The 14,152-nt window shown below is 42.3% G+C and overlaps 1 protein-coding gene across 2 annotated transcripts in view; it reads left to right on the top strand.

Moving 5' to 3' along the window:
- Positions 1–14,152, top strand: part of VAV1 (vav guanine nucleotide exchange factor 1) — an 85,710-nt gene that overhangs the window by 49,008 nt on the left and 22,550 nt on the right. Inside the window, exons 3-15 of one of the 2 annotated variants that reach the window (XM_066613427.1) lie at positions 851–909; positions 1,635–1,700; positions 3,122–3,230; positions 3,565–3,657; positions 4,592–4,660; positions 7,179–7,282; positions 8,364–8,463; positions 9,020–9,115; positions 9,925–9,993; positions 10,928–11,014; positions 12,118–12,203; positions 13,561–13,693; positions 14,000–14,109. In XM_066613427.1, coding sequence (XP_066469524.1) covers positions 851–909; positions 1,635–1,700; positions 3,122–3,230; positions 3,565–3,657; positions 4,592–4,660; positions 7,179–7,282; positions 8,364–8,463; positions 9,020–9,115; positions 9,925–9,993; positions 10,928–11,014; positions 12,118–12,203; positions 13,561–13,693; positions 14,000–14,109 — 1,181 coding nt within the window. Of the gene's footprint in view, positions 1–850; positions 910–1,634; positions 1,701–3,121; positions 3,231–3,561; positions 3,658–4,591; positions 4,661–7,178; positions 7,283–8,363; positions 8,464–9,019; positions 9,116–9,924; positions 9,994–10,927; positions 11,015–12,117; positions 12,204–13,560; positions 13,694–13,999; positions 14,110–14,152 lie in introns of both variants that reach the window. The other variant, XM_066613426.1, reaches the window with a different exon arrangement.

Raw genomic sequence — 14,152 nt, 5'->3', positions numbered from 1 at the left:
CAAAATAACTACAGGAAGAATAATAATATGTAGAGCATGAACCAGTCAAAACAAGCACTTTTGATCTTAGTGGGTTTTATTTAAGAATGTATTTTTCTTATTGAAAAGAATGGAAATTAATGAAGGTGCTTAATTTGGGCTCGATTATGTCCTTTGCAGATGTTATCTTAGGGCAGTGTTTCTCAAACTATGGGTCAGGACCCACTAGGTGGATCATGAGCCAATTCCAAGTGGGTCCCCATTCATTTCAATATTTTAATATATTAGACTTGATGGGATGGGATTAGACTTGACTAGACATGGGATGTGACTGCATTTGGGGAAATGTGACAGACCTGGACCTTTAACAAGCTACTCTATATATTCTTTTAACAATGATAGCAAATGGGACTTACTCCCAGATAAGTGTGGGTAGGATTGAGGCCTAGGATTGTGAAAAATGTTCCTGCCTGACGATGTCACTTCAGGTCATGACGTCACTTCCGGTGGGTCCTGACAGATTTCTCATTCTAAAAAGTGGGTCCCGGTGCTCAATGTGTTAGAACCAGTCTTAGGGCCAAACTACAAATTACAAGAAACACATATTTGGGCTAGTTCTTTAAAAAAAAATGTTTTGTTTAAAGTAGTATGCAGGGCATAACAAAACCAAGGAGAGGGAATGGGGGAAGACTTAATATTCCCCCCACTGTAATTTTGATTGAGAATGCACCCCTTCCTGTATACTACTTCCAGAAGGAGAAAACATAGAAATAATTTAAGTAAATAAGCAAGTTGGTAAACATTAAATTCCATGCCAATGACTGCATTCACAATGCACATGACTATATCTCTTTTCTCTCCCTCCATGCAGGTGATTGACTCCTTATCAATATTGTCATGGACACAAATTGCTCAGAACAAAGGATTCATGTAAGTGTAGGGGGCTTTCTTCTGTGATAGACAGCCATGGGATACTTGCACATTTATACTTTTTTTTATAAAAAGAGAACCTTTTCAGTTGGGCTGGCATGCAGTTCCTCATTCAAGCAGGTGCAGCATCACTGTTTCTGGCTTTGTTCTGCCTGCATCTACAGTAGCAGCTCCAGTGAAGAATGGTGGGGGCGGTCCAGGATTTGCATGGCATAAATTGCAGCAGAATCTCAGAGCATGCAGCTGTGCTTTGTAGAAATTTCCTGACATTCTCCTACACTTCATACGGTACCAGTTGAAACCCTCCTGTTATGGTTGGTCCACTACCAACTACCACTACCAACCTACATACCATTCAGCTGTTCTTGAAATTCTCCTGAGTAATCTGTATCAGGATGAACTCTAAGTATCACTCACTGTATAATCATACAGTCATACTGTATGATACTGCAGATGAAGCCACAGTTTCAAAACGTATTTACAGGGTCTATTTTAAAAATTGTCCGCCTTACCTATTAGGCAATAGTGATTATGTGAACCAGCCTTGGATTGCTGCCAGGTTCATCCATCAGACTGCAACTGGGATGTCACAAAAGCAGAGTGGTGACATTTGAGAGATGTAACCTCCTTTCCACTATAAATCCCACCTTACCCCTGCAGCAGCAGCTATTAACAGTGGTCTACTTGCTTTGCTTGTGAGCTTGATCAACTTTGTTATTTTACAGGCCATTCCCTACTGAGGACAGCATTGCTGATGATGACATATACAGTGGCTTATCGGATCAAATTGAGTAAGGAGCAAGCTTATTTTGAGATAGGGGAAAATCATTCTTGCCACTTTTTAAATGGAAGAGGTTCTATGCCTTTAATGGTTCATAAACTGTTCCTGTCAGTATAGGCTGGGAAGTTTTTACCTGCTGAATTTTTGCTATTCATACCATTGTTCAAAGAACAAGATCACTCCCAGAAAAAAGCTTACCTTGTCAGTCATTTATGTGCATGAAAGATATACTGTGGAGCTCAGTACAATACATGACTGGACAAACCCTTCAAGATGCTGAAGTCTGTGCAGAAGTCTCCTGGGTGACAAGAAGGCCCAAAATAGGTGAAAAAATGACATAGGAGGAAATAATGGATTTTTGCCCTATGGGGGATGTGGTATCAGAAATGATCTGAAAGTAAAGGATTGACCCATTTCAATTTTATTTTTGAATGGTTAGGAGGAGGCACTTGCAAGATGTGCAGGGATGTGGTTCTTCAAAAGAACCTTGAGAGATGGTTCTTGTATAGATGGATACACGACTCACTTGATGGCACAGACCATAACAATTGCTTATTATGGTGACAGTGATTTTAGTGGCACTGACATTGATGAAGCAGCAAGGGATTGGAGAAGTGTGTGGTCCATTTGAGATCTGCACCCCAGCATCCTTTGCAGCCTTGCAAAGGTGGGCCTCTCAGATCACCGAATGCAAGCAAGCTCTTGGGGCAGCAAAATGTTTTGGGTCTTATCTTTCCTCTTTATTATAAAGGAAGTAACCTGAAGATACAAGCTTCATCCCCTGCCTAGCCACAGATGCTTGGATTTGACTAAGGAAAGATTCATAGAACTGTGTTTTTTCACATGGTGCGTACCACTTTACAAGCCTAATCATTTGAAGCTGCTACCATATGATGATTTGGTTATAAGTAGCCTTTCAGCACAGATAGGCAAAAGCCCCTACAGCACAGTCCTGTTCAGAAGTAAGTCCCTTTGTGTTCAGTGTGGCTTACTCCCAGGAAAGTGTGTTTAGGAGTGCAACCTTAACAAAGAGAAGGACTACATGGGATGAGTGTATCCCCGTGTAGCTGTAGCAGTTATGCGTCATCTCAATCTACCTCGAGCCACTCTAGGCCTCAGTTTCTATGCCCATTTACATAGTGGGCATAATTATTTTCCTTTTGTGTGCTCTGGTTCATTGGGACAGAAGCAGTCTTTTGGAATCCATTTTTCTTGAACTGGCAGGTGCCTCATCCCCGGCTGGGGACTCTTCTCACTCCCACATTGCACTGTTTGTTTTTCAGAGGTACCAGCTACAGGATCCCTTGCCTCTGAATGGCAATATGGGTCAGGCCTCCTTGAAATTTGATTTTTTTCTACCATTTTTCAAGTAATGGTCTGACTTCCCATGTGTCACAGGCTAAGGATGTTTTTTCTTCTCCTTTTTATTAGTGACACAATGGAAGAGGATGATGACCTCTATGACTGTGTGGAGAATGAAGAGGTGGAAGGGGATGAAATCTACCAGGACTTGATGAGATCAGAGCCATGCGTCATGCCAGTAAGTGGACAAGAGGGAGTGCTCTGTTGAAATTCCCTAGGTGCAAACATTACTGCTGCTGACTCCATTGATTCCAGATATCTGCCCCATTCCCCCTTCCAAAAAAGAAATTCCCTCATTTATCTATAAAGAACTAGATTTTAGGCACTTCAAAGAATAAATAGATTGAGCATGATGCCTGGTTTACAAATGGGACATTTGCCCCACAAGAAACTAACATCATTGGAGTGGCCCACTAAATTGATGTTTCAGCATGAGTTTTGGTCTCCATTCACCAGACCCATCAGCTTCTTTGATAATACTGTTCTCCACTATGTTGCCCATTCTTCAGCAGAAAATGACTGAACTGGATAAGCGAAAATGCTGCTTGCAGGAGATCCAGCAGACAGAAGAGAAATATGCAAGCACGTTAGAATCAATTCATCAGGTATGTATTTCTGATGACTCTCCCCCTCTTGCAGCTTAGACCTGATAAGATGAATTTCTCTGCCACGCATTCTGGAAGAGCAGACTTGTTGGGTAGAACTAGATGGCAGACACAGTAGTATCACTGCATCTTGCTCTCTCATTTGTAGCAAAGATTTGTCCCCAAGTTATACAGGCTAAAGATATTCTTTACTCCCATTTTAACACTGTGGTGCTAAACTGGGCATGCATCCCCTGGTGAGGGGAACAGGACCTGGTGAGAGGACCATGTGTGCTGTGATGCATCACTAGGGATTCCCCACAGCTTCACTGAGGACAGGTGGGAGAGCTACATGGGCTGCATGGGCTGTGTGCAGGTGCTGTGTTACTAATAGAGATCAGGCACAATATTCATCCTGAACTTAGATAGATATGCCTTCGAATGTGTTTGTGTGACATAAGCTTCCATAAGCAATCCTTGCTTATTAATATATAATACATAAGCCTCCTTGAATCCCTTTCAATGAGGGAGAAAGGCAGAATACAAATCTTGAAAATAAATAAATAAAAATACTGAAACTGTGGTTCCTCTGTTTTTTCTAATCCAAAATGAAGAACAGCAGATCTTAAGTTCTGAACATGCTTTCACCCGTTTTTCTCAGCCTCCTATCAAAGTTTCCACATGTGACCTAATATTGCTTTTGATTGAGCCTTCACCTCAACTTCTTTAAGATATGGCTGATGTAGCTGCCTTTGCAAGAGGCCAGGGAGAGGATGCCTGCAAGTCTGGTGGCATGCATGAGCACATTTTCCTCTTCTTGGGTCTTTCCAGGTTCCTCCCTAGCATTAGATGTTTCCCTGTCATTGTGCATTTATACCTTATCAGTCCGATACACGCCCTGTCCTTGAATGGTGCTTGTTACTCAGTCTTTTCAATCAGTTTGTTCTCTTTACAGCATTTTATGAGACCTCTACAGATGTTCTTGCAACCTCAGGACATGGAGAATATTTTTATTAATATTGAGGTACGATGCTTCTGCACTTTCATCTACCTTGAGTTTTGGCACTCCTAGATATATGAAGCACAACATGTTTCTATGATCCATTGTCAGAAGTAAATTATGAGCCCAATCCTATCCTGATCCCCTGCCCATGCAGCCCTGCCAAAAACATGTGTGCAGGGGGAGCAGATCAGGAGCACAAATACAATAAATCCACACTGACATAGCCATCAAAAGCAATACCAACAATATATAAAATAACTAGCCAGTCCATACCATATATTCCTTTCAATTTACCACAAACAGTATATTGATATACATCCATAGTTGTCCCATTCAGGGTATGAAGAAGCTTAATTCTAGTTGGCCAAATGCTTGTGTGATAGCAAATGGTCTAATAATTGTTTTCAAATTTGGGTATAAATGGACGGCTCAAAAAATAGCTTCTTTGTCCTTCTTCTTCCTTCTAATTTTCTCCACAAATACACCATCTCTCCAATACTGTTCTCAGATATCATCCCAGGAACTTCTTGGTCTCTGCATTCTAAGATCATAAAGATGTGAAAGCTTTATTGTATAGCCTGGATTTGGATGAGTTCTTTTGCTAAATTCTGATGTTGCCAAATCTTAATGTACACGGAGGAAAAAAGAAATGATGAGTGTCCATGAGCTCTAACAAAAAATGTTCATCTGATTTTTTTTTTTTACATTGGCAAACAAAGCTGAAGGTTTCAGTTCTACCACACATGACAAATCTTGCTCCATATGATTACAGTACATAACTTCTGCTTACATTAAGATTTAGCAACATTGAAATTCAGGAATAAGTGGTCATTCAAATTAACCCCAATCACTGAGTTCTTTTCCCCCTTCATCTGCTTCCCACTTTGCCACCCAAGTTATGATTTTGTAAACCTCATACTAAAACCTCCCACTTTACAAAAACAACAAACATTTTAAAGAGGCTACTTGCTGCACCAGGTAGCCCTAACACAGAGTATGTGTTTGATTATAATAATCTCTCAGGTTATATGTTCTGCTTTGCTTGTGGCCTAGACTTCCTTCCTCTGCTGTGTCCTTTGTAACCTCTCGTGTATGAGTGTGTATATGTGTCATTGCCTCCCTCCTCTGTTTCCACAGCCAGAATGACTCACTTGTGAGACTGAGCCATTTGTTCTGGTGAGCATTTTGCTGCCTGGGACTCCTGACAGCAGTAGCCATTGAAGCACTGTCTGTCATTGGGGTTCCACTTAAGTCAGAATAGCCTCTGGATTTGTTGCTCTTCTCAGCTTTCTCTCCTTTTTCCTCAGAATCACATCCATGCAAGATCAAATATAGCTTGATCCTAGTTTATTTTGTAGGAAGAGGGCCAGCTTCAGTGTTGGGGGGTGGTATTGGAGTCCAGGGGGCCACACAGAGATTTCCCTTTAACTTCCTGATCTGCACCTCTGACCTAAATTTTCAAAACATACCAAACCTCAGTGAACTGCCTTCTATCTGGCCCTTATAAAGAGAATCCCAGTACAGGGTTAGTCATAACGGTCTCCAGGATTTTAGTGTACCAATACACAGTAATGGAAAGCGAGAGGGTAATGGTAATGGAATGAGAATTGTTTTTTCTGTAAAAAAGAAAAGTTTTTTTACAGATATTACAAATGCTGGATGCATCTGCCCTTTGTGACATGGCAAATGCCTATCGTGTAATCCAGTTCGGTCCATACTTACCAGCATTGCCTGGTCCACCTGAGTGATAGCCGTGGTAATGTGTTGTTTCAATTCCATTAAATCTTGGGGCATGGGCAGCACAAACACCTTAACATATGCTATCCTTAACATAGCCCCAGAGGAAACTGAGCACAAAAGTGCAATTGAATTGTGATAACGGACTTGGTTTTCACATACTCCAAAAGTCAATAAGCCTCATTTGCGCCTGATGCCATCCTGACTGATGGGAACTCCCCTTACTAGTGAAGTATGCACCAATTCCCCAGTGCGCATGCATACAAAACTTGGAGACTTTTTTTTTATCACCATGCGCTCTGTTTCCATATCCTTATTGTTATGGTGTTATGGCTCACCAAAATCTCAGAGACTCACCCTGTATTATCTTGGGTTCATGTTGGAGAAGTGATATGGAGTAGGTAGACAGGAAAGAGGAAAGATAGATAGGAGTAGATAGAAAAAGTAAGGCACATCATTGTAATTAAAAGGCAAACTTTAACTTATGATGAAGGAAACCAGAGTTTATGTGTCATTTAAATGCAAAAGGAAGAAAATGTTTCTTAAACAGGCCAAAAAAAGGAATAATAAAGAAAAAAATCCTGAAAACCAGAAACCTGTAAGATTTATAAATGTTCCAAATTCCCATTGTTCTTATCTTTAGTTCTCTTGCATCACTATTTCAATAGAGCCTTCTAATGATGTAACAAGGGATTCTCAGAGCTCAGAAAACCCTGACTACTGCCTTGGCTATGGAATTTTTTTCTTGTTTGGTTCTTATCCTACTTCTTTCTCTTTTTGCTTTATTTTCTCTTTCCATCAGGAACTTCTGAAGGTTCATCGGAGCTTTCTAGTGGATCTCAAAAATGCCTTGTCTTTTAGCAACTCTCAGAACCTTTACCATCTTTTCATCAAATACAAAGAAAGGTAAGTCCTGCTCTCAACAGAGCTGTGCATGCCCAGTGATATTGTGACGCCAGGCAGTGATGACTCCCAGGTGGTCCCGTTTTCAGCATATTCAGGATTCTCTGGGATTGCAATTCAGAACAGTCATCTCTTCCTCCAAACCTTGCACTTATCTTTTGATTAGGACATAGGAGGACGAAGTGCTGCTTCCATCAGGTTCTTTTCCCTTGCATTCTCCCTCTCCCCAGCTTTATTGGTTGAATGGCCTGATCTTTCTCTGATAAGCTTTTAGATGGTGGAAGCTGGCATAAGAGTCCCTGCTGCAAATGTTGTCCTCAGCCAAAAATTCATTGTCTCAGGCTGCAGTCCTATTCTAAAGTGTAATACACTTTTCTAGGAGTAAGCCCCTTTGAGCACAGTGGGATTTATTTCTGAGTAGAGTCGCATAGGATTGCACTGGTAGGCAAGCTACTGTCCTCTCAACCTCATCCCTGCTCCCCCCACACACCTGCAAACCTCCATCATGGAGAAACTAATATTAGCTACTCTTACAGGGTTGGTGTAAGCCAGAGCTATTCAAACTGGGGCATTGCGATGCCCCAGCCTGACCACCCTGGCCTCTGCTCCCTTAAGGGGCAGGGGCAGGGGCAGGGGGAAGGTAGCAAAGCGATCCCCAGGATTGCGTCGCTAAGGGGGGCTGCAGGGACTGGTATGTACTCACCAGTCCCTGCAGCAGCCTGTCGGGGGTGCGGGAAGCCCTGTGCGAGCGTCTGCAGGGCTCCCCGATGTTCCAAAAGTGAAAGTGGAGCGATTGCGCTCCACTTCAGCAAAACTAGAAAATTCACTCTGCATATGTTCAAAGCAGCTTGCTAATGGCTTTACTTGTTCCAGGTCAAATCCAGGCATGAAAATTGGATACCAGCTCTGGTATCCTAATATTAAATCCTGGACTTATTATTCCAGACAGGTGTGACTATCCACTGCCATCAGTACAATTGGGATGCAAGTCAATGCCTTCAGAGTCCACATTTCAAACCCAGAGGTTTGTGTCCATCACTTGCTGGGTTCTTATTCACAGCAGCTTTCTTCTCTTTACTTGTAGGTTCTTGCTATATGGTCGGTACTGTAGCCAGGTTGAAGCAGCCACTAGACACCTAGACCAAATGGCCAATACCATTGTGGATGTGCGCATGAAACTGGAGGTAAGGGCTATTCTTCCTTTTTATGCATGTGCATGACTCCCGCCAAAAAGCAGCTGGCTGTTAAGTTTCCTTGTCTATAGACTCCTGTTCCAGTTCTAAGATTCTCTCTCTCTCTCTCTCTCTCTCTCTTTTTAAGCCAAACCTTTATTCTGTGTGTTCTGCTTCACATTATACAAGTCATATTGACATAGTGGCATTATATTAAAATGGAGCATAGTAAATTATCCTAGCATGAAACAGAATCTTTTGTAAAACCCAGTGAGCCTGACCTTATGCAGATTTTCCAAAAACCTTCCCTCCATTTCTTAGGGACATAAGAAGCTGCCCATTGGTCCATCTAGCTCAGTCTTGTTCACACTGCCTGGCAGCAGCTTTCCAGGGTTTCAAGCAGGGTGTCTTTCCCATCCCTATCTAGAGTTTACCACGGATTGAATCTGAAATGTTTCCATACTAAGCAGGTGCTCTAACACTGTGCACTACCTCACCCTTTCCTTTATATTTATGCCTTTCTCTTGGCATGAAGCTCAAGTTGGCACATGTGGTTTCTGTTTTTCAGGAATGTTCCCAAAGAGCCAATAATGGCCGCTTCAGCCTGCGTGACCTCCTCATGGTACCCATGCAGCGTGTGCTGAAATACCATCTGCTCTTGCAGGTAACAACCGTTTACCAGATTTATGATATGCCAGATAGTGGGGAAAACCTCAAATAATTTCAAATGAGTTTGTGTTGTAGATATTCCCAATGGCTTGAACCAAGCGGCCAGACAGAAGAGCCAGAACCCCAGGGTTCTTTCTCTTTCTAAATCAGGCTAGCATAGTGCAGTGTTTCTCAATCAGTGGTACTTATATCACTGGTAGCACTTGAGTTGGTGTCTGGTGGTACCCCAAGCCCCTGGCAGCGAGACCAGCAATGCAATGCAACAAGCGGTGGTAGGACGCTCAGTCTGGCATGCATGGCTCCAGTGTGTGCTTTTTGCACTCTTTAAAAAGCCTCCCATCCCTGAGCCTCTTACCGGCGTTTGTTGTGTCGCATCTGGTCTCCCAGTCCAGAAATAACTGGTGATATCATAATTACCTGTTATTTCCAGTGGTGCTTCCAGTCGGTGGACCATGCAAAGTGGGGGACAAATGTTGTGAAATGCTGGCATAGTGAGTGAGAGAGAGAGCAAAGAAAGAACTGGGAGCTAAGAATACTAGGTTTTCCTGTGCAATCCTCTGAGTCAAGGCTCTCCCATCTCCAAGGGTTCCATCTTCCCTCCTGTAGACTTGTAACTGAGCTTCCTGGCATGTCCTCTGCTCTTTGTGCTGCTGTAATCAAAATTCTGCACAGGACTCAGCAATTCTTGCTGGTAAATTTATGTGTCAGCATCACTTTTAGAAGCAGTATGCAATGGAAGATGCCCTTGGTTATTTGATCCTGGAAATGCAGAAGTTTGCTAAGTTCTCTGTTCCTTCCCTCCAGGAACTTATCAAATACACAGTGGAGCCAAATGAAAAGGAGCACCTGAAGCAGGCTCTGGATGCAATGCGGGTAAAACACACATCTTGGGTCAGGCAGAGTGATTTAATGTTGTTTCCCCCCCCCTTGTCCTGAAATTAAGTGGTCACATAACTGACAGGCCATGCTTGTGGCCTTAGGATTTCTGGGGCCCAGTGCAAAAAGGAGGCTGTAAAACAGCCCGAGCTGTCTGAGAATCGAGGCTGGTACACCTGTCAGTTGTGTAGTATCTGCTTGAGATAGAGGTTTGGTCAAGACAAGAGGTTGGGACTTTGATGGCCATAATCTGAATGGCAGATGACCAATAGAGAATTTTACACAGCCCTACTACCTGGGATCTGTTTTATCTGGAAATCCCCAGGATTGAACCCAAGACCCTCAGCAACAAAGCACTTGCTTTGAAAGCTCAGCTATGGTCTCTCCCATGGTCCAGTCTTCTGTTCATCTCTATGACTAGCTGATGAATGTTGTTCTTTGGATTCTTTCAAGGAAGATTTGGAGGTGTTTTTAAGTAAAGGGTACCCTGATTTGATTTGATGAAGGGAATGACTGTCAATGCCATTGGGTTCTTAAAAAATGTGTACTTCCACCCATAGGTAAGCAAGCCTATGTGGAAGTAGGAAAGAGAACACCATGAGACTCCTACAAGGCTGGCTGATGAAATCTCAACAATCTGGTTTGAAAAGGAAATATGAATTGTCTAGCCCTTTTTTGATCAGAACAACTTGAAAAATCCCGACTGGCAGAAGTTTCTAAAACAAGAAGTTCTAAAATTGGAAAATGAACTCAAATGCTGAATTAATTTTGTGTGTGTGTGTGTGTGTGTGTGTGTGTGTGTGTGTGTGTGTGAGAGAGAGAGAGATCTTATTTTTTAACTCCTCTTTTTGATCTTGGCAACTAGTTCGTGGATTAATGGATGGATTTTCTTTTACTGAACATGGATTATATTAATTCTTTCCTGTGCTAGGATCTGGCTCAGTGTGTAAATGAGGTCAAGAGGGACAATGAAACACTGAAACAAATCACTAATTTCCAGCTCTCCATAGAGAACTTGGTGAGTGTTGATGGAACATTCCTGATACAGTTCAAGTGCTAAGCTTTTTTGTGGATTTATTTTCTTTTTATTTGCTTGTTTGGTACCTGGTTGGTTTGTTTGTTTTGGCCCCACTGAGGCTAATAGCAGCTTTAGGGCCCAATCCTATCCAATTTTCCAGTGTGGTGCAGTTGCACCAGTGGGGAGTGTGCTGCATCCTGTGGTGGAGGGGCAGTTACTGGGGTCTTCTCAAGGTATAGGAACATTTTGTTCCTTTACCATGGGGCTGCATTGTGGCTACACCAGAGATGGAAAGTTGGATAAAATTGGACCCTTAGGCAGGTGCAGCAAGGTTATTTGTTGTAATCAGGAAAATAGTGTGGGGATGGAAAATAAACATCCCCTTCCCCATTTAACCTAATTTAAGTATATGATTCTATCATTTGTTATCTAATTCATCACCACTACCCAGAATATTCCTGAGAGGAGTTAGGCAGCCAGAAGCCTCCCTTAGGCCACATTCCTGTCCCCAAGAATGAATGGTTTTGGGAAGCCCACAATTAGTTCAGGATGGAAACAGCCTTATCCCATTGTGTTCCCCCCAACCATCATAAGAGCATAAGAACAGCCCCACTGGATCAGGCCATAGGCCCATCTAGTCCAGCTTCCTGTATCTCACAGCGCCCCACCAAATGCCCCAGGGAGCACACCAGATAACAAGAGACCTCATTCTGGTGCCCTCCCTTGCATCTGGCATTCTGACATAGCCCATTTCTAAAATCAGGAGTTTGCACATGCACATCATGGCTTCTAACCCGTAATGGATTTTTCCTCCAGAAACCTTTCCAATCCCCTTAGTTCAAAGGTAACCTGCTTTGGAGCCTGGAAGTTCCATTTAGCTATCACAGCTAATAGCTATTGTTAGATTCAGCCTTCTTCATGAATATGTCAAATTGGCTGGACTCTTTCTCTGAATGGTGTGTGTTTTTTTTAATTAGGAGAAGGAAATCTTAGACCTGTGCAGACTCCTTGTATTTTGAGTTCCGGTGGGTAGAAGGGAATAGCATGTTTGATATGCAGTCAGCTGATCTGTTGCAAAAAAATATGGTTTTTATTTTTTGTAGACACAGTCTCTGGCTCACTTTGGAAGGCCGAAGATAGATGGAGAGCTCAAGATCGTCACCGGAGAAAAGCGCTCCAAGATAGACAGGTGACACCATGCAAATCCATAGAGCAATAGAAATTAATATAAGAAAGACCAACCTGAAGCACATGACCAGGATTGCAAATTCTCAGTGCTATTGAAAATGTTTCTGCTTAGGGCTTAGGCAAACAGAGGATTTAGAAAGGTGCGCCAATAAGAAAAATCTCTTCACAAGGGAAATCTCTGTTTTGGCGCCCAGCAAATTATTTAGCAGTTTTGCAAAATAGAGAACTAGGGCCAGACAGGAAGAGGATTCAGTAGGAAATACTGAGTGAATCTAAAATGAGATAATGTTTTGAAATACATAGCTTCTAACATGCTGGCACTCAGATCCTAAACCTTTGCGTAAGTGCTATGTAATGCTCTAGCATGACTGCCATAAGATCATAATTTGTGAAACCATGTTGGCACAGTTTTTATGCTTGTATAGACCAAAGGTAGAGGGAATAAAACATACTTGCCAAAAAAGCGAGTAAAGAAAAGGGGAGGAGATTTCTGAGAAAGCTAGGAGAGGATATACAGCAGTAAAAATAAATTGATATGGTATTGTGACCTGAACGAGGCATGACATGGAGCTTTTGGTTTTGTTTTTAACCCAAAAGCAGTCTTAGAGGATAAGGACTGGCAGAGAAATTATTTAATTCTCTTCCCTCTCACCATGTTTCCAGTATGGATACTTGTATTTTCCTTTTGGTTTTTTTCTCCACAGATGGAAAGCACATGGGTGGAGATATAATTTTGAATGGAAAAAAGCCAGAGGGGAAAAGGCTATGCAGCACCTTCTGCTTCTCCCCCACTTATCTTGATGCCTCTTTGGGTTAAAAAAAAGGGGGGCAGGATGAAGATGACACATGGTTGTGAATGTGTCTAGTTTGGGTCTGAAAAAAATACAGCTTTCTGTGTATATTTATGACCAAAAGGAAACTTCATTCCAACCATGTAATCCAACTCAGACCATCTCTGTCTAAAAGTGGGATAGAAACAAACAAACAAACAAATACAGGCGTGCGCCACTTAACAACCTTCTGCTTAATGGTGGACCGCATATATGACGGTGATCAAAGCACAACAAAGAGGCTCTTAGTGAGGCAGTTGGGACTCCCACAGTCTGCAGTAGAGTGTCTGTTTACACAACGAAGAGGCTCTTAATGCAAAGAAGAGGCAATCAGTCTTTAATAGCCTGTGCAGCCAGCTAGTGTCTGTCAGGGAGTGCCTGTTTATACAATAAAGGCACTAGGTTCGGCTGAATGTTTGCTTGACAGCCTAATCACATAACAACAGGGATTGGAGATCGTCATTATAAAATGCATACTTCATATAGCTCAGCTTTGTTGGAGTTTCTGAAGTGAAAACGCTCTTGCAGGTACGCTTTCCTCTTGGATAAAGCTCTACTAATCTGTAAGCGAAAAGGGGATTCATACGAAATGAAGACATTTGTGGATCTGCCCAGCTACCAGGTCCGAGATGACACTTCTTTGGAAAAGGACAAGAAGAAGGTAATGTTTGAATGTCTCTATTTTAAGGGGAAAAGCTGAGAATGGAATAGTAGTCATGGGTCCCATCCTGTCTCCAGCCAGGTCCTAATTAAAGGTCCTAATTAACTAGGTCCTAATTAAAGGTCCTAGGTTTAATTAAATAGGCCACCTCCATGACCCTCCCCCAACTCTCTCATCCCTCTCCATCTGATTAATTTGGTAACACTCTCCTCAGAAAGGGGACTGGGAGGGCAAGTGGCAGCCAAATGAAAACCCCCCCAACCAATATTTTATTTTAATCCGTTGTTTTCTCTTTTTTCTTTCCAGTGGACATATATGTTTGTTCTAATAGACCTTTACGGTTCCTCAGGCTATGAGTTGTACTTCAAGACAAGGGAATTGAAGAAAAAGTGGATGGAACAATTTGAAATGGCCCTGTAGGTCTCTTCTGTTCCTGTATTCTTTATATGCTGTTCCTTG

This window comes from Tiliqua scincoides, chromosome 2, assembly GCF_035046505.1.
Source record: "Tiliqua scincoides isolate rTilSci1 chromosome 2, rTilSci1.hap2, whole genome shotgun sequence".
Taxonomy (NCBI): Eukaryota; Metazoa; Chordata; class Lepidosauria; order Squamata; family Scincidae; genus Tiliqua; species Tiliqua scincoides.
The sequence above is the reverse complement of the archived record's forward strand: the minus strand, read 5'-3'. Positions and strand labels throughout refer to the sequence as shown.